We start from the raw sequence: 24,651 nt of genomic DNA on the forward strand, positions 1-24,651 counted from the left end.
TCGAGATCCACCCGAATGCCAATCTAGTTCCAGAGTTTTGAATACTTGACACTCTACTCCATGTCCTCTTATGAGGAAGTCACCTCCACATTAGGGGACAGAGCTCTGATCTCTGGTAAGAGAGGTGGAGATATGTATTACCATGCTGGCCAATGAATGGAGAATACAATGAGCAGACAAACCACTGTGCAAACATGATTCATCATTGTAAATATTTTCTATAATTCATAACCAAATTAGTGTTTTTCCCTGCTTACTTTTCTTAGATTATTTCTCCTTCATTCCTTGAATCCTCAAACCACTTGACATTTCATCCTGTTATTTATTATTATACTGGACCAGTCTTCTCTCTTCTGACAACCTTTCCTGGTAAAAGGCTTTCAGTAATTTTGTTTTGACTGCAGAGCCAACCATGATAACGGCTCCAGTTTTGTGCAGCAAACTCATGGCAATTTATTGATAAATCAGCTTTGGGGGGAAAAAAAGTTTACACCAGCATTGCCTTAATCCATGCCATAAACAACTACTATTTCTTAACGTTCTTACCTTTACTGCTCATTACCTGGCTCTCGGGTACTGTGAAGTGGAAGATGTTACCCTGGAGAGATGGTTCATTGACTCAACAGGTGTGTGTCAGAAGCTTGGTGCTGGCCTGTCTCCCAAAACCACAGACTTTAGGAGTTAAGCCACATTCTTCATGATTGAGAAACTCTGTGTGAAGTGCGCTGTGTGTTGTCCATTTTTAAAGAAAAGGCCTCCCATTGCCCTTTTTCCCAGCCACTGACTTCTTTATGTACTTTCCTACCAACAGTCCTGGGAGGCTGCCATTTTTTTCTCTACTCTTTCAATACCAATTTCACTGAGGGGGGAAAAAAAAGTTCTCTGGACTTTTGTGGCATCAATAAATAAATTTCATTCTGGGAACATGTGTAGAGGCCTACAGAGAATGTTTTAGTTTTAAAATTATTGTGAAGTAGTAAGTTTCTATTTGATACACTTACCTTAATTTTAAAAAACTTCACATGCTTGCTGTATTTCTTCAGATCTCTGTACAGAGGCCTGGGACTTAGGGATCCTTTATTAAGCTAATTACTTTACCTACACTCTGAAAGACAGTGCAGTTTATTCATGACTTTCACCCCTTCAATACTAGAACAAAAGCGGACACATTAAATGTTACTGACAATATTATCTTGCACTGAGAGCTCATCTAACATACTGTGCTTTCAAGACTAGAGACTTGTGGAGGTTGATTAATTTGCTATCTAGGGGATTTTTTAAAAACCTTGCACATGTAGTTTCTGTTTGCCTAAATCCAAGCCATACATTTTTAGTCTAAGAAAACAAAAATGGGGGGCCGGGCATGGTGGCTCATGCCTGTAATCCCAGCACTTTGGGAGGCGGAGGCGGGCAGATCACCTGAGGTCAGGAGTTCAAGACCAGCCTGACAAATATAGTGAAACCCGTCTCTACTAAAAATACAAAAGTTAGCCAGGTGTGGTGGTGGGCATCTGTAATCCCAGCTACTTGGGAGGATGAGGCAGGAGAATGGCTTGAACCCAGAAGGCAGAGGTTGCGGTGAGCCAAGATTGCACCACTGCACTCCAGCCTGGGCGACAGAGTGAGACGCCATCTCAAGAAAAGAAAAGAAAACACAAATAGGGGTTACTTAAGTAGCTTTGATTTCTTTATCTACAAAATGGGAATGATAATACCTACCTCACCACATAACTGGAAAAAGAAAGAAGATGACAGATATAAGGGGTGCCTACTTGTGCCAGCCACAGAGTAGGCATTCACTTAATGTCAATTGAATTAGAATTAAGCAGAATTAAAGAGTCGAGAGCAGAATTAATCAAGTCTCTTGAAAGAGAGGGTATAGTGTAGTAAGTGTATGGGGTGTTCGTGTCCCAGCTTGGCAGCTTAACAACTCGAATTTCCTTTTTCTTCTTTTGAAATGGGTATAGTTATGACAATTGTAATAGATTAACAAGGGTGATGAAAGTGTACATAATGTAGATAGTATAGTTGAACACATAGCAAACTCTAATAAAGCTAAATATATGTATATGGTTTTTAATGACATTCACCAGCAACACAAACATGGCTATATGACCAATAATGATACATATAAATGTATAGATTCCTGGTAAGATGGATAGAAAGATTGCATCTGATAGATGTCAGGCTAATAAGGACACATTGCAGGGGTTGAACTTTATAGGCGGGAATGGACATCATCTAGAAGAGATAGTACTATATGCTAAGCATATATCCTGCTAAGCAGGATAAATAGCATCTAAGCTTGGGTCTGAGAAAAGATGTGTGTTTCTGTGGAAGAGAGAGAAGTAGATAGCAGGGCTGATGAAAGAACAAGAGGAGGTTACAAAGAATAACGTCAGAGGACTGGAAATTTACGTTTTAAACTTTAGCCTAAATTCCTACCTGTGTTGACTTCAGTATCACCAACGTGTCTTGGCTTTCCTCTTCAGCACATTCCCAATTGTACTTCCAACTCCAGACACAGCTACATTCCACTACTCAACAGCTTTTAGTTGAATGTAACTTTGGAATGTGAAATGACTCGAGGATCACGAAAAGCTAATTCTCCTTCCCTATTACACTGATGAAAGTACCATAAATGGTAATTCCTCACCTTGCATTTGCAAGCCTGTTTTTTTGATGTTTCCATTATCCTTCTTCTCCTTCTTCACTTGTCTTGGAATTGATGATGACGGTGATCATGATGATAATCATGATGAGGATAACATAAACTTTTTTGAGGGTTTTTCTTGGGCCAGTCCATATTTTATCTCAATTACATTAAACAACAACCCATTAAGTTAGAAACTATTACTATTTCGATTGATTATTTATTTATTTATTTATTTTTGGGACGGAGTCTTGCTCTGTCGCCCAGGCTGGAGTGCAGTGACGTGATCTCAGCTCACTGCAAGCTCCACCTCCTGGGTTCATGCCATTCTCCTGCCTCAGCCTCCCAAGTAGCTGGGTCTACAGCCACCCACCACCACGCCCGGCTAATTTTTTGTATTATTAGTGGAGATGGGGTTTCACCGTGTTAGGATGGTCTTGATCTCCTGACCTCATGATCCACCCACCTCAGCCTCCCAAAGTGTTGGGATTACAGGCATGAGCCACAGCCCCAGGCCTACTATTTTGATTTTTGAGAATGAAGATATTTAGTCTCAGAGACTGAATCCCTCAAGCAAGGTTAATAGCTAAATGGTGGAACGGGAATTCAAATCCTGAAGTCTACAGTTTTGAATACTACTAAAACGACAACAAGTTGTAAGTTGGATCTCCAAAGCAGGATATATAAGAACTGAGGCTTTCCTAAGTTCAGTGCTGCTACTAGATACATAGTTTGACATTTCCAAAGAGATCAGTCTATGACCTCTGGTCTTTTGCTTTCAACTTACTTACAGTTAATCTCAATGCAAGTATGTGATGTTAGTCTATGTTTAGGGCATTTTTGCTATTTATTTTTGCCTATACTGCACCCTTTTTTTCAAGTAGTACTTGTTTGATGTCTTCAAACTTAATAATATAGAACTGGATAAAATATAACATTGTTTACTTTTTTTTTTTTTTTTTTGAGACAGAGACTCTCTCTGTCGCCCAGACTGGAGTGCAGTGGCCCTATGTTGGCTCAGTGCAACCTCCGCCTCCTGAATTTAAGCAATTCTCTTGCCTCAGTCTCCCAAGTAGCTGGGATTACAGGCACACGCCACGGCGTCTGGCTAATTTTTGTATTTTTAGTAGAGATGGAGTTTCACCATGTTGGCCAGGCTGGTCTCAAACTCCCGACCTCAAGTGATCCACCTGCCTCGGCCTCCCAAAGTGCTGGGATTACAGGTATAAGCCACTGCATTCAGCCCCTATTTACTTTGATATTTTAGAAACTAAACGATCATTTCTTCTGCAAATAGTCCAAGATATTTTTAAGAACAGTATAGTTAATGCTGCAATATAAGAACATCAAATGATCTTCCAGTTATTTTGGGTATTTATGTCTGCTTTTTCTCATTTTATTTAAGTCTTTTTCAGAGTCCAGACCAAAATTGAAAAAATGGTTGACCTCACCCAGATAATGGATGATGAAGTATTCATGGCTTTTGCCTCCTATGCAACAATTATTCTTTCAAAAATGATGCTTATGAGTGCTACAACTGCATTCTATAGAATGACAAGAAAGGTAAGAAATTTGGAGGTATTATTTTCTTACTTTTAGGAGTTGGAATTCTGGAGAGCAGTTTTCTTAATTTCCTTTTTGAATTTTTGGTAAAGCCCAATATCACACTGTTTTATGCTGTAAGTGAAGTATGCAATCGTTTGGCACAGATGGATCTGATATATTTATGGAACAGTCGCTTTCTCCTAGAAACTAGTAAATGGTTTTTTCATAATGACTTTTACCTTTTGTCATTATGCTAAGGCAGATGAGATATTCTGCAATATCAAAGTTTTCACATTTCGGAATTAATTTTGCCAATGCGGGTTTAGAAAACAATCATTTTCCAGACAGTTAACTGGTATTTTCAGCGCTAGCACAGGTCAAGGGTATGATTTTGGTAAAAAGAAGAAGAAAGAAAAAGAAGAAAAAGACTGAGAATTAAAGTTCTTACTTTCAAAGTGAGCCTCATATGATATGAACCTTTTGAATTTTGTGTACTTCTGACTTTTTAAGTGGATACTACTTCTACCGAGCATTATAAGAATGACTTTTTTTTTTTTTAAGTGCAGATGTGGGGAAGGTGTTAGACAGATTCTGAAGCATATATTCTGTATTCAAGCAGGGTTTATGCCTGCTTGAAGCACGTAGAGCAAGGCTCCCTTTGCAAAGTTAAAATATTTTCACTGGTGTAGTCCCTGTGCCCATTCAGCAACTTCTTCCTGGAGACCATCTGTTTCTCTCTTAGGACCTGTCCTGAGTTTTGTCCTCTAGAGCCTTGATTTTATTCAGAGGTCACAGTCTACCCTAAGGTGTTTCCTTGTTACTATCTTTTTTTTTTTTTTTTAGACAGAGTCTCACTCTGTTGCCCAGGCTGGAGTGCAGTGGCAGGATCTCGGCTTACTGCAACCTCTGCCTCCCGGGTTCAAGTGATTCTCATGCCTCAGCCTCCCGAGTAGCTGAGATTATAGGCATGCATCACCAGGCCAGTTAATTTTTGTATTTTTAGTAGAGATGAGGTTTCGCCATGTCGGCCAGGCGGGTCTGAAACTCCTGATCTCTCAGGTGATCCGCCCACCTCGGCCTCCCAAAGTGCTAGTATTACAGGCGTGGGCCTGGCCTACTACTTTGCGGTATAATGGAAGGATGTTTGCATTTTAATGGAGGGCACATGCCCACATGGTTAAGTCTGTCACTGGCTGATGTGTTGCAGCATCAGGCAACAAAGTGGCTGTCTGCTTCCAGGTCCACACTGACTCCTAGGAACAGAATGTCATCAAGGAAATGTACCCTGTCTCATAAGAAAAGACGAAGGGAATTCACATTTGTAGAGTGCTGGGAGCCATGATGCTTTTTATGTGTACTTGGTCATGGAGTCATTTTACACAATTGTTAGCATTGTCAGGTGAAACGAGGATTCGTCTTTCCATTATGTAGAAGGGGAACTTAGAGGTTAAGTAGCTGTCTGAGTCCCTTTGGGCTGCTCTTACGAAATGCCATAGACTGGGTGGCTTAAGCAACAAACATTTGTCTCACAGTTCTGGAGTCTGGTGAGTCCAAAATCAGGATGCCAGCAGATCTGGTGTTCAGTGGGGGCCCAGTTCCTGACTTGCAGATGGCCATCTTCTCATTGTATCCTCAGATTGGCAGAGCAGAGAGAGACAGAGAGAGAGAGAGAGAGAGAGAGAGAGAAGGAAGCAAACTCTCTCCTTCCTCTTCTTGTAAAGACTTTAATCCCATTCATGAGGACTCCACTCTCTTGACCTAATTACCTCCCAAAGGCCTCATATCCCAGATACTATCACATTGAACAGTAGGCTTTAACATACAAATCTGGGGGGGCCACAATTCAGTCCTTAGCAATAGCTTACCCAAGGTTACATACAAATAAAGAGTGAAACTGAGATTCAAACTGAAATTGCATGAAATCCAATCTCATGCTCTTTCCATTGTAATACATTTATTTCTATATTCAACATGTATTTATTGTACATCTAGTGTGTGCCAGGCAGTTATTTAGGGGAGCACTATGATGAACAAGACAGACAGGCCTGACCTTAAGAACCTTATCTGGAATACTTGTTCCAGATAAAGATGTTGAGGAAAACTGATGAGCAGTATCCCAGCCCTGTGCATCAGTTCTCAACATCTTTATCTCTAATATAATGTTCACATCCTATTAAGAAAAAATAGAAAACATATGAGATTAATTTTGCAGTTTGTGTTTTTCTCTGCCATAAATTATTAAATAGTGGCTCATGCTTAAATATTTTTTAAATGCAGATTTCAAGTTTCAAGGGATGGGGAAGCTATTTCAAAGAGCATAATAATTGCAGGAAGAAATACATAAATGTGTACTTCTTATTCCCAGGAATTCAATTCAGCTTCTCAAATTTCATGATACAGTATTCTTCAACCCAAAGTTTTATCTGCTTTAGAAAAAGAAAAAAGGTACACATATTCTGACAAAGTACAAGACACCTTTCCCATCCCTTACTCTTTTATGCTTCTTGCTGGTTCTCCAGAACCTGTGGCAGGTAAACATATTACTTTCAGATGAGCCAATCACTTGGAAATGTTAATACACTTGAGGGAAGGTATGTCAACATCACTGTGAAAAAGATACCAGTGAACCATAGTAATGGTCAATGATGACTTAGAATTATGCCTTTCCCCATATTTGCTTCCTTTTCACTGTTTTTATTCACTGGTTTTTGTTCGAGTTCTTATTTATGCTTCTCTTTTTACAACTTTGCATTGTTAATAAAAATTCAGTTTTAACCATAGATGCCTTCTTCTCCTCTTATGTTTGATTTATTGCTCCAAATGGGCCAACCTGGATGTCTGTATTTCTTCCACTAAAATGCAAATAACTTACTAGGTAGAATATCCCCATGCTATTTGCTGGTTTGTTTGTTTTCTTTTTTTTGAGACAGGGTCTTGCTGTGTCACCCAGACTAGATTGTAGTGGTGCAATCACAGCTCACTGCAGCCTCAACCTCTTAGGTTCAAGTGATCCTCCCACCACAACCTCCTGAGTAGCTAGGACTGCAGGCATGTGGCCCACCACCATGCCCAGCTATTTAAAACAAATTTTTGTAGATACAGGGGCTCCCTATGTTGCCCAGGCTGGTTTTGAATTCTTGGGCTCAAGTAATCCTGCCTCAGCCTCACAAAGTGCTGGAATTACAGGTGTGAGCTATTGCTCCTGGCCAGTATTTGAAATAAGTTTCTTTTCCTTGGTATTTGGAATAGGTTTTTGCCAATCCAGAAGACTGTGTAACATTTGGCAAAGGAGAAAATGCTAAGAAGTATCTTCGAACAGATGACAGAGTAGAACGTGTACGCAGGTAAACCAGTGTCTCTTGAAATTACTTACTTTATGAAACAATTTTGGCAAGGAGCTCAGTGAAGATGCCTCAGGGTCTTGGAGACTGAACAAAAAAAGTGAGGCCTCTTACCTACTCCACATGACAATTACAGAAAACTGGACATCTGAAAGTCTCCAAGTATCATTGCAATTGTATGTATAGACAATTTTGCAATACTCTACTTTTATCTGTACTTTCTTGGGGTTAATAACATTGCTTTATGTAGGGATGTATCAAAAGTAATGGCAGGGAGGAGGTAAAATGGGAACAGTAGATTCTTACAGTTTTATCATCTCCATAGGAGAGACTGTCAACTCATGTAAAAGGTTGAAGAATTAGGTATTTTTGTGTAAGATTCAAAATAAGAATGTTGACAGTCTGGAGGAGTAGGAACCTCTTTCTCTCTGTCCCTCTCCCCACTGCCATCTCTTTTTAGATATTATGTTTTAATGTACTGGGAATTCAATGAACAATGAAAAGCAATAAGCCAAGATACTATTGGGGTATGATTGTTCCTATCACCCAGGTAGTGAGCATAGTACCCATTAGTTTTTCAACCTTTGTCTCCCCTTCTCTGCCCCCTCTAATAGTCCCCAATATCTATTGTTGCTATCTTTGTGTTTATGTACCCAATGTTTAGCTCCCACTTATAAGTGAGAACTTGTGGTATTTGTTTTTCTTTTCCTGTGTTAATTTATTTCGGGTAATTGGCCTACAGCTGCATCCATGTTGCTGCAAAGGACATGATTTCATTCTCTCTCTTTTTGTTTTGAGATGGAGTCTCATTCTGTCACCTAGGCTGGAGTGCAATGGCATGATCTCGGCTCACTGCAACCTTCTTCTCCTGGGTTTAAACCATTCTCCTGCCTCAGCCTCCCTGAGTAGCTGGGACTACAGGCATGTACCACCATGCCCAGCTAATTTTTTGTAGTTTTAGTAGAGGCTGGGTTTCACCAAGCTGGCCAGGCTGATCTTGAACTCCTGACCTCAGGTGATCCACCCACCTTGGCCTCCCAAAGTGCTGGGATTACAGGTGTGAGCCACCGTGCCTGACCCAATTTCATTCTTTTTTTTTTTTTTTTTAACAGCTTCGTAGTATTCCATGGTGTATGCTACCACATTGTCTTTATCCAATTCATATTGATGGACACCTAGGTTGCATTATCCCTTTAGTGATTCTCTGTGAAAATCTGAAGCCCCTCCCAAGTTTTCTGCAGATTCCCCTACGGCATATCATCTCCAGGTTAACTCTGGATCTGGATTCTCACTTCTATGCATGTTTCCATATTCTGCAGTTGGTTATGCTGGATGTTAATCCAGCCCTTTAGTCAGTTCCTTTCATAAATTAACTAAAAAAAAATGTGGCTAAAAATAGACTTGAGTAAGTGGAAGTGCAGAGGCATTTACACTGTGGCAACACAAACATTTCAAGTTGTGTGTTATTTCTCTGTCTAACAACGACCTTTAGCATCCTCTCTTCGGGAATAGGCCCCGTAGCTGTACCTCCTTCACTCAAGCAACGCCCAGTGTTACACCATGTCTGAGGCTCTCCTCCAGCCACACAGACTCTTCAACCTTTCAGCACTAAAATTAAAAGTACCTTCTTGCTCATGCAAAACCGTTCTACTCCCAAGCTATTCATCAAGCAAGAATGTTTCTCTTCTAAGAAAAAGTCTGTGCAGATACTTAGCACAAAATTTCACCTTCTGTCTCACTTAGTTATATACTTGTTAATTCGGCAGTCCAGTGAGTCTTGAAAATGGGTTGTGTCAGAATACGGATATAAAATAGTTTCAGGACAAGGAATCACTGTGGACATTTCAAACAATAGCAGAACAATATCAAAGGAAAAATTATGTGTTAGACGAAAAAAAATAACATCGAAAAAAAGTGAGTGAAGCTTGAAGTTTTCAAAACCAGTGAGGAGACATGAAACCGTTTGGTATTGTCTGGTCCTTTATGCACTTCCCCTTTTAGAGCAGGCAGCCGCCTGCATGATGCTAGTCATGGCCCTGTATTTATAAAATTGCCCAGAACTAGAAAGTGATCAGAAGCAATTAGACCCTCAGTAGCACTAGTAAGATTGAAATGAAAATCCAAGTCAGTCTCCTGTGTGAAAGCGTAACAAAAGATATTTTACTTGGAGATTTTAGATTCCTCCCTACTATTCTTTCCGACCTTCCACCCTTACTCCCTGCCCATGGGATTGTACTTTTAGAGGAGAGCGACGTTATCTAAATTGATCTGCTAGTCAGGTTGCAAATAAATGTAAGGAAGAACAATTGACCCTAGTTCTGAAAAGGTTCCGCGTCCTGGAGGAGGTGCAGCGACTGTGTGCACAGCGCCCCCTCGTGATGAGACACTGGCTTTTCAGCATAGTAAGAGAAGAGCGTCTCCAACAGAGTGGAGTTTCCAGTTGCAAAATGCTTTTTGAGATAGTACCTGTTTCATCGAAAAAGTGCCTAATAACACACTTTTGGAGATATGTTTCAGAGAGAGTGTTTCCAGAATCTTCCTTTTCGATTTTTAAGCTAGACCTTTTTTTTTTTCACCTCTCTCGTTACTTCAGTAATTGTAAAGCGGTTACGATTAGCGTATTTGGCAGGGACAGAATGGGGCTATAAATGCAGTGAAAAGTATGCTTTACTGTGTGCAACAATAGAGAAAATTAATACATACACATATGGAACAATTCATTAAAAACTTAAAGTAATATGTGTTGAAATACCAAGATATGTGACTTAAAGTTCTAGACAGGCAGAAACCGTGATGGTTAGAAAGCACTCCACCTATTTATTTATTTAATACTCTCTTACGTTGTCTAGGAAGCATTCAAGACCATATACATTCGACACAAAAAGATAAAAAGAAAGTTGAAAGGCAGACAGACCAGCTGGTGAAATACAGGGAGTCATCTGAAAGGCAAAACAAACGCTTGAGGTTGGTATTTAGGGACAGGAGAGACATTTAGAATCTATTCCCTTTAAAGGTAGCGAATACCCCTTCACTGAGAGTGTTCCATGGAATCTAAGTGACACTTGCTGCGGACTCTGTCAGGAGACTGGCACGTAGGCTAGGGGTTGAACTGGATGATGTCCCTTGTGGCCCCACTGTATGAACACACATATAAGGAGAGATTATTGTGTATGTATCACTGTCATTTCTTCTCCTGAGATGCTATCAAAGAGCTTTAAGACTGAGTTCCTGACCCTCAGGGGTTTATAATGTTCCCCGCCCCCCCACCCCCAGTAAGACCCACATGCATGTAGAAATGGGAGAATGATATGAAGCCATGTTCCATTAGTTCCAAGGAATATGTCATAAAGGAAGATCTTGAAGAGTATTAGGATTTGAAAGAAGAGGAGAGAAGAAGTCTCGTCAATTTGGGAAAATTCCTTTGTGAGAATGTGAACACATGGCTGTGTGCTGAGGGTGAAGAGCTTTGGCTGAGATGAGGGCGTCGGAAAAGCCTGCTGTGCAGCTCTTTTTGTAGTTGTTCACAGCCTGACAATCCCCAGATGCATGTAGCAACGTCTGTCCAGGTCAGGCGGATGCTGGGATCCAAGTCATTTTGATCTGAGAGTAGGAGGCGCGGCTGTGGCCTCAAGAGCACAGAGATGCTGGGAAGGTCCGTCACAGAGCAAATGTGTGCCAGGGAATGTCTGTCCAAAGGAAAAAGAAAAATGGGAAAGTATAATCATGGGGGAGAAGGGTAATAGACCCAGGTAGAAAGTGGTCTCTTAGGAAGACTGATGTTCACCTGGTGATAGATTTTGGCAGCTGTCGGTAAATGGCGCTAACATGAAGGAAGCTGCCGCTCCAGGAAGAAGTTGTCATTGGAGCAGAGGGGAGGGTTGGGACGGAAGGGTGATAGTGCACTGCGGCACATGCTCACAGGGAGCGCTGGGGAACCGTACGCCTGGAACAGTCTCAAAAGAAGTACAAAATACACCATAAATTGGCATAAGTATGAGGGACTGTGGAAAACAGGTCTTAGTAGCATAATGAGGAGTGTTATCTTTGAGAACATTTTGACGAAAGAGAAAGAGAGCTCAAAAGGGAGAATAAGATAAAGAGAAAGAGGCTAGAAAAACACGCAGGAGCTCGAAAGGTAAAGGAACGCCTGCCCCTGACCTTCCTTCCCTCTAGCCTCATGGTCCTCTTACTGTCCTTGACTTTCTTCTCTGCTTTAACATTCCATTCCATGTGTCAACTGCTTAACACAGGCGTAGAAGTGGACGTTGTTTTCCAGAGTCTCCTTTTTATAGTTTCTTCCTCAGCCTCACAATTTCTGTCCTTTTGGCATGTTGCGAAGGACACTAACGTGCCTAAGATTGGAGGTGAGTATGTCTCTGATGCTGCAGGAGAAATCAGAGGACAAAAACAAATCCCCTTGGTGTCATTGACAAAGTGGGCCCTTTAGTAGAAAATGATATTCCTGTCTTTTCTTTCCCATCTCATTCTCAGTAGTACTTGCATTGATTGCTCCATGAAAGACAGGGCACAGGAACACTCACACCTTCCTCTCTTTGCTTTTATTCTGTATTGAAGCCTTTTCAAATGATTGCTTATCTGGGCTGCTGCTGTCTTCATGTCTGTATGTAGTCATCGTCTTTGTGAGGCAAGCTTAGAGATAATCTAGGGAAAACAGGAGAAAGGAAAGGAGAGGAGGAGAGTGATGATCATTGAGCAGGCAATATGTAATAATTATATGTTTATGCTATAGAAGAGAGTAACGTAAAGCGGAAATAGTTTTCATTCTGAAATACATATCAGTAGCTGACAAACTCTATCAAACTCTCCATTTCTATCCTAGATTCTAAAGCAATTTCTAATTCTGTAGACTTAAGGGACATGACATTTTAAAATTGAGTATTTTCAAAAATGTTGCTGGGCATGGTGGCTTGCACTTGTAAACCCAGTGTTTTGGGAGGCTGAGGCTGGAGGACTGCTTGAGATCAGGTGTTCAAGACCAGACTGGGCAACATAGCAAGATCCCATCTCTAAAAAGAAAATTTAAAAATTAAGCCAGGCATGGTGGCGAGGCCTGTAGTCCCAGCTACTCATGAGGCTGAGACTCAGGAGTTTGAGGCTGCAGTGAGCTGTGACTGTGCCCCCGCACTTCAGCTTGAGCAACAGAGCAAGACCTCATTTCTAAAAACAACAACAGCAACAACACCAATAATAATAAAAATGTCAAGTCAATAGTAGAAGTGTTTTGTATTCGGTCTTAGCCAGAGAAACCCAAGATGCCATGGCTTGGAGCAAAACTGTGGCTAAAACATACTTTTTGTTTTTCTTCCAGTTCTGTTATAAAGAAAACATTTAGGAAATTCTCTCTCTCTTTCTGTCTTTCACCTGTCCCACTTTTTGTGTGTCCTTTGTAGTTTTGCACCATCATTCTTAACAAATTTATTTGGCATTTGGAAGATAAGTTAGCCAAAATTTTACTATATTTGAAAGGCTAGTTATGTATTCTGTTATTTATATATAAGAGCATGAGATTCTTGGTATTAAATTGGTAAATTAATTATTGGCAACCTAGTGGTTTGGATTGGCAAGGATTCTCTCAATGATGATTTGGAAGAGTAGCAGAAGCAAAGGAGGAGTCTTAAGAAACATCAACACCAAAAAGGTTTTCTTCCTTTGGGAAAAAGAATTTTTATAAAAAGATTCTTGAATTGCTAATTGTTATGAACCTCATAGGAAAAAAGTATCTTGTATTTACAAAAATGAAATGAGTTCTATTAGATAGATGTTGTTTTGATATTCTAGGAACTACAAAATGCCTTCTGTGATATTTAAAGATACACTAAAAGTAAAAAGAAACAAAAATAATGAGAGATTCTAAATAAAAGTCAAGTGGGTAAGGAAACAAGATAATTTGAGAGAGAAAAATAAATCTTACTTTGAAATTTAAGGATCCATGAGTACTCAGATTTCGTTTTTAGAAGAGAGAGAAGAAAGGATACATATCTACTATTTTGTAATGAGTGTCTTCAACAGTTATCTTTTTCCACAGAGCCCACCTGAATGACCTTGAAAATATTGTTCCATTTCTTGGAATTGGCCTCCTGTATTCCTTGAGTGGTCCCGACCTCTCTACAGCCATCCTGCACTTCAGACTCTTTGTCGGAGCACGGATCTACCACACCATTTCATATTTGACACCCCTTCCCCAGCCAAATAGAGGTTTGAGTTTTTTTATTGGATATGGAGTTACTCTTTCCATGGCTTACAGGTTGCTGAAAAATAAATTGTACCTGTAAAGAGAATCATCCAACTCATTATCCAGTTGGTTTTTTAAGAATTCTTTACTTCCAATGTATAATGAATACTTTCTTAGGTTTTAGGTAGGAGAGGAACAGGAATTACGAACTGGGGTAAACCCGTTTTGAATATTAGCATTGCCAATATCCTCTATTCTTGTTTTTACATTTGGATTAGAAATTTAGCATAATAGTTCTTAAGTCTTTTGTCTGATTTTTAAAGTACTTTCTTATACATTTGGATCATGTTATGATTTGTAACATTCATGCAGCACGTCACTTCTGAATCTATAAAATAATTGTGTGTATGAGAAACCTATATTTCAACACTGCTGAAATGGACATGAAATAAAGAATTTAAAGAATGATTTTGTTTCGTTTTATTTTTCCCAGTATTTTGTTTTCAAAAGTTTCAAACCTAGGGTAAAGTTGAAAAATAGTACAAAGAACCTCTCTATACCATTCGCTTAGACTCACCAGTTGTTAACATTTTGCATATTTGCTTTTCTTCTCTCTCTGTTTTCTTTTTCTCTGAAACATCTGAGAGTAAGTGGCAGATATCATGGCACGTCACTCTTTAATACTTCAGCACATTTTTCTTATGAACAAGGCATTCTCCAAATAACCACAGTACCATTCTTACACCCAAGACATTTAGTATTAATATAATAGTATTTCATATACATAGTCTTTATTCCAATTTTTCCAATTTCCTCAGCAATATTCTTTGTAACTGCTTTATTTTGGATCCAGGAATCCAAGACCAAACATTGCCTTCTGTTATCATTTCTGTTTGGCTTTCACTTAAATCAGAGAATTCTTTCACTTACTTTTGCTTTTGTCTAACCTTGACATTTTTTGAAGAGTTACAGACAAGTTGTTTTACAGAATGACCCTTAATCTGGATTTGTTTTATCTAGGATTTTCTCATTCTTAGATTCAGTTTAACCATTTTTGGTGGTGTGTCCTTCACATTATAAAACGTCAACAGGCATATGATATCAGTTTGCCCTGTTATTGGTGATATTAAATTTGATCAATTTAGTAAGGCAGTGTCAACCAAATCTGTCCATTTTAAAGGGATCCTTTTATTTTTATAATCATATGTGGGGTCATAACTTGAGACTGTATGCATATCCTGTCCCCCTACAAATTTTCACTTAATAGATTTAGCACCCAGATATGTTGTTTGGTTTCTATATATAAATATGTAGCATGTAAATCACACAAATTTAGATTTTTTTTTGGTCTTACATGGAATGTGTACTTAAGTTTCTATAACAAAGGGTGAGCTTTTAAAATATCAGTATCTTTCTTATATATGCCATCCATCTAATTTATATTAGTTTTTGATTTTCGTATCTTTTGATGCATTTTAATTTTAAATATGTATTTCTTAAACAGTACTTTGAATGGCATTTGTGAATCGTTCATTTAGATGTGCCATTCGAGAAAAGTCACTGCGTTGTATTTTAGGTTTCATAGTTTGAGTAACTCTGAAGTCCATAAACAAAACCTATTAGACAATTGACTATGTAGAATTTCATACAAGTTTCTTTTTACTTCTTTTCCTAATGTTAAAAAGCAGCTTTGCATACTGTGGATCTTGGCCTTAGGAACTCTTTGTGGTGTAATTAATAGAAAAGACCATGAGCTCAGGAGGGAAAAGTTTGAAACCCATGAGTTGGCTCTGCCTGCATGAACACGCACACACACACACACACACACACACACACACACACACACACCCCTGCTCTCTGGATTTGGGCAACTGGCTTACACTGTCTGATCTGCAGTTTCTCAAACTTTACAAGATTTTTTAAGGTCATATGCTTTTCTGTATGTGAAGCCTTTGAAGAAAGTATATTTTAAGCCATTAAGTGTTTCCCATGTGTAAATTATTTCAGTAATCTCTCAATCATAAAGATTCAGATAACTGAGTTCCTCCTAGTTTTGGATCAGATCTTTGTTGAACCATTATCACGTCTTCCATTGTTTTCTCAAATTTTCTTCTCACTTGGTAATGCTTCTCTGAGCAGAAGCAGAACGGATGGTGGTTATTGTAGCAGTTATCCATTTAGCTATTAATATTTGATATTCATTAGTAGACAATTATTAGGGGAAAAGGACATTTACATTTTATATTCTCAGAGGTATAGGAACTATGTATATGAGCAGAACACACTTAAAGTTTAGGGATTACCCAGTTTAGTTTCTAAATTTAAGTATAAGTTGTAAAAACAATTTAGAATAGTTTCTAACTATACTTTTACTCACAAGAGAAGCTTTAGATACAGGGGGATTTATTAGTGAAACTGCTCTTGTGAAGGAGGATGGATGAAGGGGAAAGCTATTTACTAGTCTGGTCTCTCCTCCATCGAGGATTCCCCACCTGACTGTAAGACAGAATTGGCTCTAGAGTAAAGTCTGTGCGCTAAGTGACTTTAACTTCTGATGGGACACAGGTGGAATCGTACAGCTTGCCTTAACGCTATTCCTGTGAGGAATAGGATGGCTTTGTTTTCATGTTTCTGCTACTTAATTTGAAAACAAAGATTGTGGTTACCTTTGTATCTGCATGCAGATCTGTGTACACATACACACACACACACCCATCACCAGTACTAACCATTATGAATGCTTAGTAATCGGATAACATTGTTACTTTTTGAAATACCACCATCTCCCTTCATTCAGGCCTCATTCTGTCCTCACCTATCCTAAGCCAACTCTATCACAAGCAGTTCAAGATCCACTGAAACTGGAAGATATTTATCTGTATTTCTTATAGAGTCATCATCTAGGGCAATGATGGGAGTTTTGGCGGTAGGGTTCAGTGACTCTCAAATGAAACTGGAGTGAGGTAGATTTTTACCAGAATTACTGTAGCAAGGGCAAACGTTATGTTTATATAGATATTGAATCTGTATTATATTGGACAAAACTTTATATTTTTATATAATACTACATGACATAGAATCTTCTTAATAGGCGGGAACATCTGTAAGATGCACTGTCTTGGGCATGTTGATAGAGGCGGTAGGTCATAAGATTTTTATGTACATCGAAAGCCTCTGTGGTTTAAACAAGGCTGAGAGATCCTTGTTGAATTAATGTCAGGTAGATGAGTCCTTCTATTTTGAAGACTGAGAAACTGACTCTTTGAGGGCACAGGAGTTCTTAGGCCCAGAGAGGCAGATTCAGAAGAACCTAAATATAAATGAGACTGGAGTAGAAATGAGAATGGCAGGAAATGCATGGAAACAGACTGTCCCATGGCCTGGTTGTCTGAATCCCAGAGAGTAGTCACTTCTCTTGCTGTGGTCAAGATGCCCTGGAAGCTAAGTCATAAGAGAGGCTTCTGTTGGTTCTCTCTATGGGATCACTGCTAAAGATCCCAGAGTCACTCCACGTCCCAGTGTTCTGCACATTGCCGTATGTTGGCTTGTGTGGCGAAGCAGCATGTTTGTGAGTGTGGGTTTAAACCAAACAGAGTTAGAGGAATCAAATATTAAATGACGTACAACTAAGATAATCTGACACATCCATTATTCACTTCAAGATGGAGATAATATGTCTTCAGGGAAACGAAAAACCTCACACAGTCTGTTGGCCACAGCATCCCACATTCAATTCATCTTTACACTTGGAATGACTCTGCAATTGGGACTGGCAAGGCCAAGTCTGATGACACAGGACCCTCACTACTGTGGGTGCTTGGATAGGTATACTCAATGCTTATCTTTGTATTTTTTTTTTCCTGTTTTTTGGGCTATCCAATCACTCTTCTGACTGATACATTCTCCCTTTCACTATATTAAAACCCAAAGAGGCTACTTCTTGTATCTTACCAATCAGGAAGTGACTTGGCATGTCTATGCTGAGTTTAGCTAGGAGGTTAACGATCAAAAGGTAATTGTACAATCTCAGATCCCTAGTTATTAGGGAGACCTCTCAAAACCCGTAAGCACTTCTGACTTCTACCTTCCCGATCTAACATGCAATGATTCTAAGGCCCGAAGTTTTGCTAGGCAGTGAGGAGAAGGGCATGGAGTTTCTCACAACCAAAGTGTTAAATTTTAATGCAATAAGGCCCAGTCCTAGGGAATCCTGATGGGTTCTGTCAACCATTCACCTGAGAGCTCTACTTTATAAATAAAGAAACCAACAAGAAAGTTTTCTGAGTTGCACAGTTGCATCACACTGATTCTTCATAGAGGCAGATGGTGAGAAGTGAGGCAATTTGCCTTGGGAGTCTTTACAATCCATTTAGAAACAGCAGCACAAAAATCCTATGATCATCTCCCCCCTGCCAGCCTGAAATGTCAGCCCTGTGGGAAGCTGATAGGTGTTCCTGCCATCAGCCAAAGCGGCACCTCTACATTCATACCTTTCAGGGTACTTTATTCACTGTGTATTCTGTGTAAACTGTTGGATTTGACGAGGAGGAGTTGTCGAAGGCAGACTACTGGGAAGGGGCCGTGTTGGGTTGAATTTGGCACCAATCTCTCATACTTGACAGCTCATGTACAAGATTGTGGATGAGCTATAGGACCTATGAGCCTCCTCAGTCAGCAAGCGCAGGCCCTAAGTCACAGTTAATTCAGAAAGCCCTGACAGCCCTGCATAAAATGTGAGCCGTAAAATGGAGAGATAGGAGCTGTGTGCAAGAGTAGACCATTTAAGTTATTTCCTTTTACTGAAGTTTTGGAAAACATGAACCAGGACAATATAGACTCTGATATACCATGAAGATACCTGTATTAGTAAGTTCAAGAAAATAATCCAAATAATCCAAACTTGAAGCCAGACATAATTTTTAATGACCCAATACTAAGAAGGACATCAGTGGAGAGTTAGAGGCTGCCTAAAGATTTTAGTCTTTCAGCCTAGGTCATTCATATCTATACCTATATCTTTATATAAGCAAAACCACCCAAATGAAAGAGAATAGTGAAGGACTGAAGCAGTGTGGTATAGTGAATAGATACTGGATTTGAAAAACATCCATATTTGAGTCTTGAGTCTTGAGGCTTTCTGGCTGCCTAAGATAATGACTGAGGCTTTATGCCCCATCCTTAATTCTAAAGTGGCAAAATTAATACTTTACCTACTGTATTAACAGCCACAATAATTCTGCATGATAAACCATCCTGTGACTCAGTGACTTTGCTAATGATTCTGCAGGGTTGAGCTGATCTTGACTGGGTTTGCTCATGTGTCTGCTGTAAGTTACGGGTTAGCCAGGTGATCCTGCTGGATGTGTGTCTGGGTTCTCTAAGGAATCTGCAACTTGGCTGAAACTTGGCTGATTCAGAAAGACCTCAACTAGGGTTACTTGGGCAACTCAATTCCATCCCATGTGTCTTATCCTCTAGTACAGTGCTCAGCAAATTATGGACTGTGGACCAAATCCAGCCCACGGGCTGTTTTTATAAATAATGTTTTATTGGAACACAGCAGTACTTACTTATTTTTATATTTCCTGCAACTGCTTTTGTGTCACAATGGCAGCGTGGCGTAGTTGAATTGTTGCAGTGGAGACCACATGGCTCACAAAACCAAAAATATTTACTCTCTGGTGTTTCACAGAAAGTTTTCTGATTCTTGCTCTAGTAGGTTAGCCCGACTGTGCTGTCATGGCATAGGAGCAAGAGAGGAAATGGAACTGTGTAAGTCTCTTTTCAAGAGTCTGCAATCATTACATCCACCTACATGCCCTTGGCCAGAGAAAGTCACAGGGTTGGCCTCAGAATTATAGTGCTGGGAAATGGACCCAACCCCCTCAGGGAGATGAACTGCAAAGTCACATGGCACAGGGGCATGGATGCACAGAGGGATGAAGATTTAGGCCATTTATACAATCTATTGCACTTGTCCACTTTGTGATACTAGGATGAGTTTCAATTCAGACACATGTAAAAGCATTTTATAAACTTTATGACATTATGCAATTAAAATAGCATTTATTCTAATGTGTCATAATTTCATCAGATTAGTGGTAATCTGTGATATGCTCAGTATGAGAGCAATAGTTACAAACTAAGTAAAAAACACAATACAGGGTGTGTGAACTTGGCCTTCTCCCTCTCATTTGCAATGTGCTGCCTTAGGAAGACAGATGGGACAAGGAACAAATATTTGGACAGCCTTATTGCCTCTATAACCAAGTTGGTTCCCAAACTGTGCCCAGTCTGTTCTCTTGAAATTATAATATGCACCCTGCTCCCAACCAAGTGTTTCATCAAATTTAATCAGTTTCTGATTATTGGCATATTAAATGTAGACCAGAGAATATTGCTGGCCCAAACGTAAAATTTTTGTGTTAGTGTTTGCTGAAATAATTGTATATTATCTTCTATGGGTTGCATTAATCATGAAAATAAAGCTGTGCTAAGTTCTTGTTTGAGCTACCCAATTTATAACTTGATAGCGCAAGGAATATAATTTACTTTTTCTTTGTAACTCATCTTTCACGACAACATAGTTAGAGATTGGATCCTAGAATTGATTCTAATAATAGTTTTTGCCACTGACACACATGAGAAACCCAGGCAAGTCACCTACTTATGCTCTATTCATTTCTTCACATTTAAAATCAATACATTGAATTAGAACAATTTTTGAAATATTCCATGACTCTAAAAATTCTATTTACTCTGGAGGCAGGTGTTGGTCTACTCTTTCTCCAGTGATAAAATATGAATATCAAGATGTGGAAATAATTATAGCAGAAAGCTTATAGCCTCCATTAATGAGGTCAAGCTCAATTTGAGTTAAATAGCATTTTGTGGGTTTAGTGTCTCAGAATAATAATCTTTAATTTTCTCTGAATCACTGATGTGATGTCACCGACACGAAATGATTGTTACTTTTCAGAAAAATTCAATAAATGCATTGAATTACCTCCATTTAATAATTTTCTTCTATTAATTCTTCTTCAGACATTGAACATACTATCACTTGAATAGACCAGTAACTTGTACTAGTAGTTGATGGTGGGACAAATAGAATGCTTGGAAGTAAATGAAACAGGGTTTCTTGGTCTAATCATCATTCTGGGTTCCCAGAATCTTGAATCTATAAATTAGTTAGGTTCCACCTAGTCCAAATGTCCACACGTAAAATAAAAGAAAAATGTTTAATCATTTCTTCATAAAGAAATATGTATTGAGGGCCTCATATGTGCCCAGCACTATTGTAGATGCTTGATATACAACAGAGAGCAGAGAAAAAGTTTGCATTCCAAAGGATATTATTTAACTTAGGGCTTGTAAAGAAAGAAAGATGGTGAAATGACTGAACTAATACTATGTCAGAAGTCAGTCAGCTATGGTCTGTGGGCCAAATCTGACCTGCCACCTCTTTTTGTATGGCCCACAAGCTAACAGTGGTCAACAGTTTTTCTAATGAACATTTGCAATCGATTTGATGACTAGAAACACTAACCTTGAACTCCAATTAAGCAAAATGTTAATCCCCTGAATAAAAATTCCATTTTTCTCATTAGTGGATCTTTGTTACAAAAAAAGGGTACTTCATCATTATTGTTATCTTTTGAATTTCTTCAGTTAAAAAATATGGAAATTTGTTTTCTCTCCTGTTTTATAAGTGCCTACGTAATATATACTTGATTTTTGCCTCTTAGCTCGCAAAGTCTAAAATATTTACTCTGACATAAAAATGGATACGTAGATCAATGGGACAGAGTAGAGAACCCAGAAATAAATCCATGAATTTACAGTCAACTCATTTTCAACAAAGGTACCAAGAACATGCATTAGGGAAAGAACAGTCTTGTCAATAAATGCTATTGGGAAAATTGGATCTCCACGTGCAGAAAAGGGAAACTAGACCTCTATCTCTTGCCATATACAAAAATCAAATCAAAATGGATTAAAAGCTTAAATCTAAGACCTGAGACTATGAAATTATAAGAAGAAAACATTGAAGAAACACTCCAGGATTTTGGTCTGGCAAAGATTTCTTGACTAAAGCCTCAAAAACACAGGCAACCAAAGCAGAAATGGACAAATGGTATCACATCAGGTTAAAGACCTTCTGCACAGCAAAGAAAACAATCAGCAAAGTAAAGGGACAGCCTACAAAATGGGAGAAAATATTTACAAATATCCATATGATAGGAGATTAATAACAAGAACATATAAGAAGCTCAAATAACTCAATAGCCAAAAGCCAAGTAATCCGCTTAAAAATGGGTAAAAGATCTGAATAGACGTTCTCAAAAGAATACCTACAAACGGCCAACTAGTATATGAAGAAACACTCAACATCATTAATCATCAGGAAAATACAAATCAAAAACACAATGAGGTATCGTCTCACTCCATTTAAAATGGCTTTTACCCAAGACAGAGAGTAACAGATTCTAGTGAGAATGTGGCAAGAGGGGAGCCCTCTTACACTGTTGGTGGGAATGTAAATTAGTACAGCCACTGTGGAAAACAGTATGAAGATTTCTCAAAGAACTGCAAATAGAATTACCATATGATCCAGCAATCTCACTGCTGGGTGTATATTCAAAAGAACGGAAATCAGTATGTCAAAGAGATATCTGTACTCTCACATGTATTACAGCACTATTACCAATAGCCAAGATCTGCCTAAGTGCCCATCAACAGCTGGATGGATAAAGAAAATGGGATGTGTGTGTGTATAATATAATATTCCATTATATATTGTATGTTACATATATTATGTATTATATATTATATATTATCACATATATACTATGTGTTACATAATGGAATATTATACAAAACAAAATATTATTTGGCTATAAAAAAATAAAATCCTGTCTTTTGAAACAACATGGATAGAACTGGAGGATATTATGTAAGTGAAATAATCCAAGCACCAAAAGACAAATGTCTCATGTTCTCACTCATATGTGGGAGCTTAAAAAAAAATAACCTCATGGAGATAGGGAGTAAAATGATGGTTACTAGAGAGATTGGGAAGGATAGTAGGGGTGTGGGGGATAAAGAGGGGTTGAGTAATGAGTTTGAAATTACAGTTAGATGGAAGGAATAGATCTAGTGTTTGGTAGCACAATAAGATGACTATAGTTAATTTATTGTATATTTCAAAATAACTAGAAGAATGCAACTGGAGTGTTTCTAACACAAAGAAATGATAAATACTTGAGGTGATGAATACCCCAATTAACTTGATTTGATTATAGCATGGTTGCATCAAAATATTATATGTATCCTATGTGATAACTCTTATGTATCGGTATCCATAAGAATAAAAATAAATGCAAATTATTAAAAAGAAAAATAAAATAAAATATTTACTCTGGCCCTTTACAAAGTTTGTCAACTCCTGATCTATACAATTGAATAAAAAGCATATAAATGGATACTGAAATTTCTCTCATTAGTTTTCATTGACTAACTGGTGCCAGAATTTAATCAAAATGACTAAGAACACCACTTTATTTCAACATTGGTCCTCTAATATTTGGCCCAAATTATCCATTTTTGTTTCTAAATATTACATTCTATATGGTATGGTATATGTGGGATATTCAGTAATGTTTCAAGAATTTTCTCAGTTGTTAGAGGACTGAAATATTGTTAATTGTCTTCTATGAAAACATAGCTTCTTACCAGCATGTTTTGAGCTTGTATGTGCTTTCCCTGGTAGCTGATTTTTTTTTTTTTTTCCATGAGATCAGTTCTCTTGACATTACTGCGATGGAAACTGAGGTTTTTTGTTTGTTTGTTTGTTTGTTTGTTTGTTTGTTTTTTAAGACGGAGTCTCGCTCTGTCGCCCGGGCTGGAGTACAGTGGCCGGATCTCGGCTCACTGCAAGCTCCGCCTCCCGGGTTCACACCATTCTCCTGCCTCAGCCTCCCCAGTAGCTGGGACTACAGGCGCCCGCCACCTCGCCCGGCTAATTTGTTGTATTTTTAGTAGAGACGGGCTTTCACCATGTTAGTCAGGATGGTCTTGATCTCCTGACCTCGTGATCCACCCGTCTCGGCCTCCCAAAGTGCTGGGATTACAGGCGTGAGTCACTGCGCCCAGCAGAAATTGAGGTTTTAAAGTCCCTTTGGTTGGAAAAGTCTCTTTTTGTTTGGAGTAGATATACAGAAATCATGATATATCCAGTGTAACACCATTAAATCACTCACTTCTCAGAAACGGTAGCTAAAACCATTAATGTTTAATCACTTCATAGCCAATGCCAAGTAGTTTACATTAACAGGGAGCACAATATGCTATGGCCAAATGAAACTAAATGGAAAACTCAGAAACAGCTGATGATGTCTAATTTAACATCTTTGTTTTTTTCCTGGGACATTTATGCTCACGGTGGTGATTTTATATTGCACACATATAATATAGTCACGGTTATTGCTTTTAAAATTGCTCCTAGTTTCTTTGATGGATTTAAATTTATTACTGTTTTATGGAGAGATAGCATAGTGTTCCACCAGGAGCATCACGGTGTCTCATTGCTCTGCCACACAAACAAAATTTAAACACACTCAAATCCAAAAATCACCCCAAATCCCTTTACCAAAACCAAAAACAAAAGCCATTATGTTTAGGATCCTGAATTAGCATTTTAAACTGTATTTTAAAATATGAAGAAGAAAAATTTCATAGATTACTATTTTTAGGAACCTACCCCAAAGATCCACTAGGTAAATGTATGAAGGTACTTGCAGAGGGGCGGAGCAAGATGGCCCAATAGGAACAGCTCCAGTCTCCAACTCCCAGCGCGAGCGACACAGAAGACCGGTGATTTCTGCATTTTCAACTGAGGTACTGGGTTCATCTCACTG

The 24,651-nt window shown here is 38.7% G+C and overlaps 1 protein-coding gene across 5 annotated transcripts in view; it reads left to right on the top strand.

The window, feature by feature from the left end:
* MGST1 (microsomal glutathione S-transferase 1) overlaps positions 1 to 14,200 on the top strand; it is a 17,716-nt gene extending 3,516 nt beyond the window's left edge. For 3 of the 5 annotated variants that reach the window (XM_011990835.1, XM_011990832.1, XM_011990833.1), the window contains exons 2-4: positions 4,069 to 4,216; positions 7,448 to 7,542; positions 13,586 to 14,200. In XM_011990835.1, the coding sequence (XP_011846225.1) occupies positions 4,091 to 4,216; positions 7,448 to 7,542; positions 13,586 to 13,832 (468 nt within the window). In that variant the 5' untranslated portion in view covers positions 4,069 to 4,090 and the 3' untranslated portion in view covers positions 13,833 to 14,200. Of the gene's footprint in view, positions 1 to 3,255; positions 3,310 to 4,068; positions 4,217 to 7,447; positions 7,543 to 13,585 lie in introns of those variants that run through there. The other 2 variants (XM_011990834.1, XM_011990836.1) reach the window with 2 other exon arrangements.
* Positions 14,201 to 24,651: the final 10,451 nt, after the last annotated feature.

The sequence above is a fragment of the Mandrillus leucophaeus genome, unplaced genomic scaffold (genome assembly GCF_000951045.1).
Source record: "Mandrillus leucophaeus isolate KB7577 unplaced genomic scaffold, Mleu.le_1.0 Scaffold383, whole genome shotgun sequence".
Taxonomy (NCBI): domain Eukaryota; kingdom Metazoa; phylum Chordata; class Mammalia; order Primates; family Cercopithecidae; genus Mandrillus; species Mandrillus leucophaeus.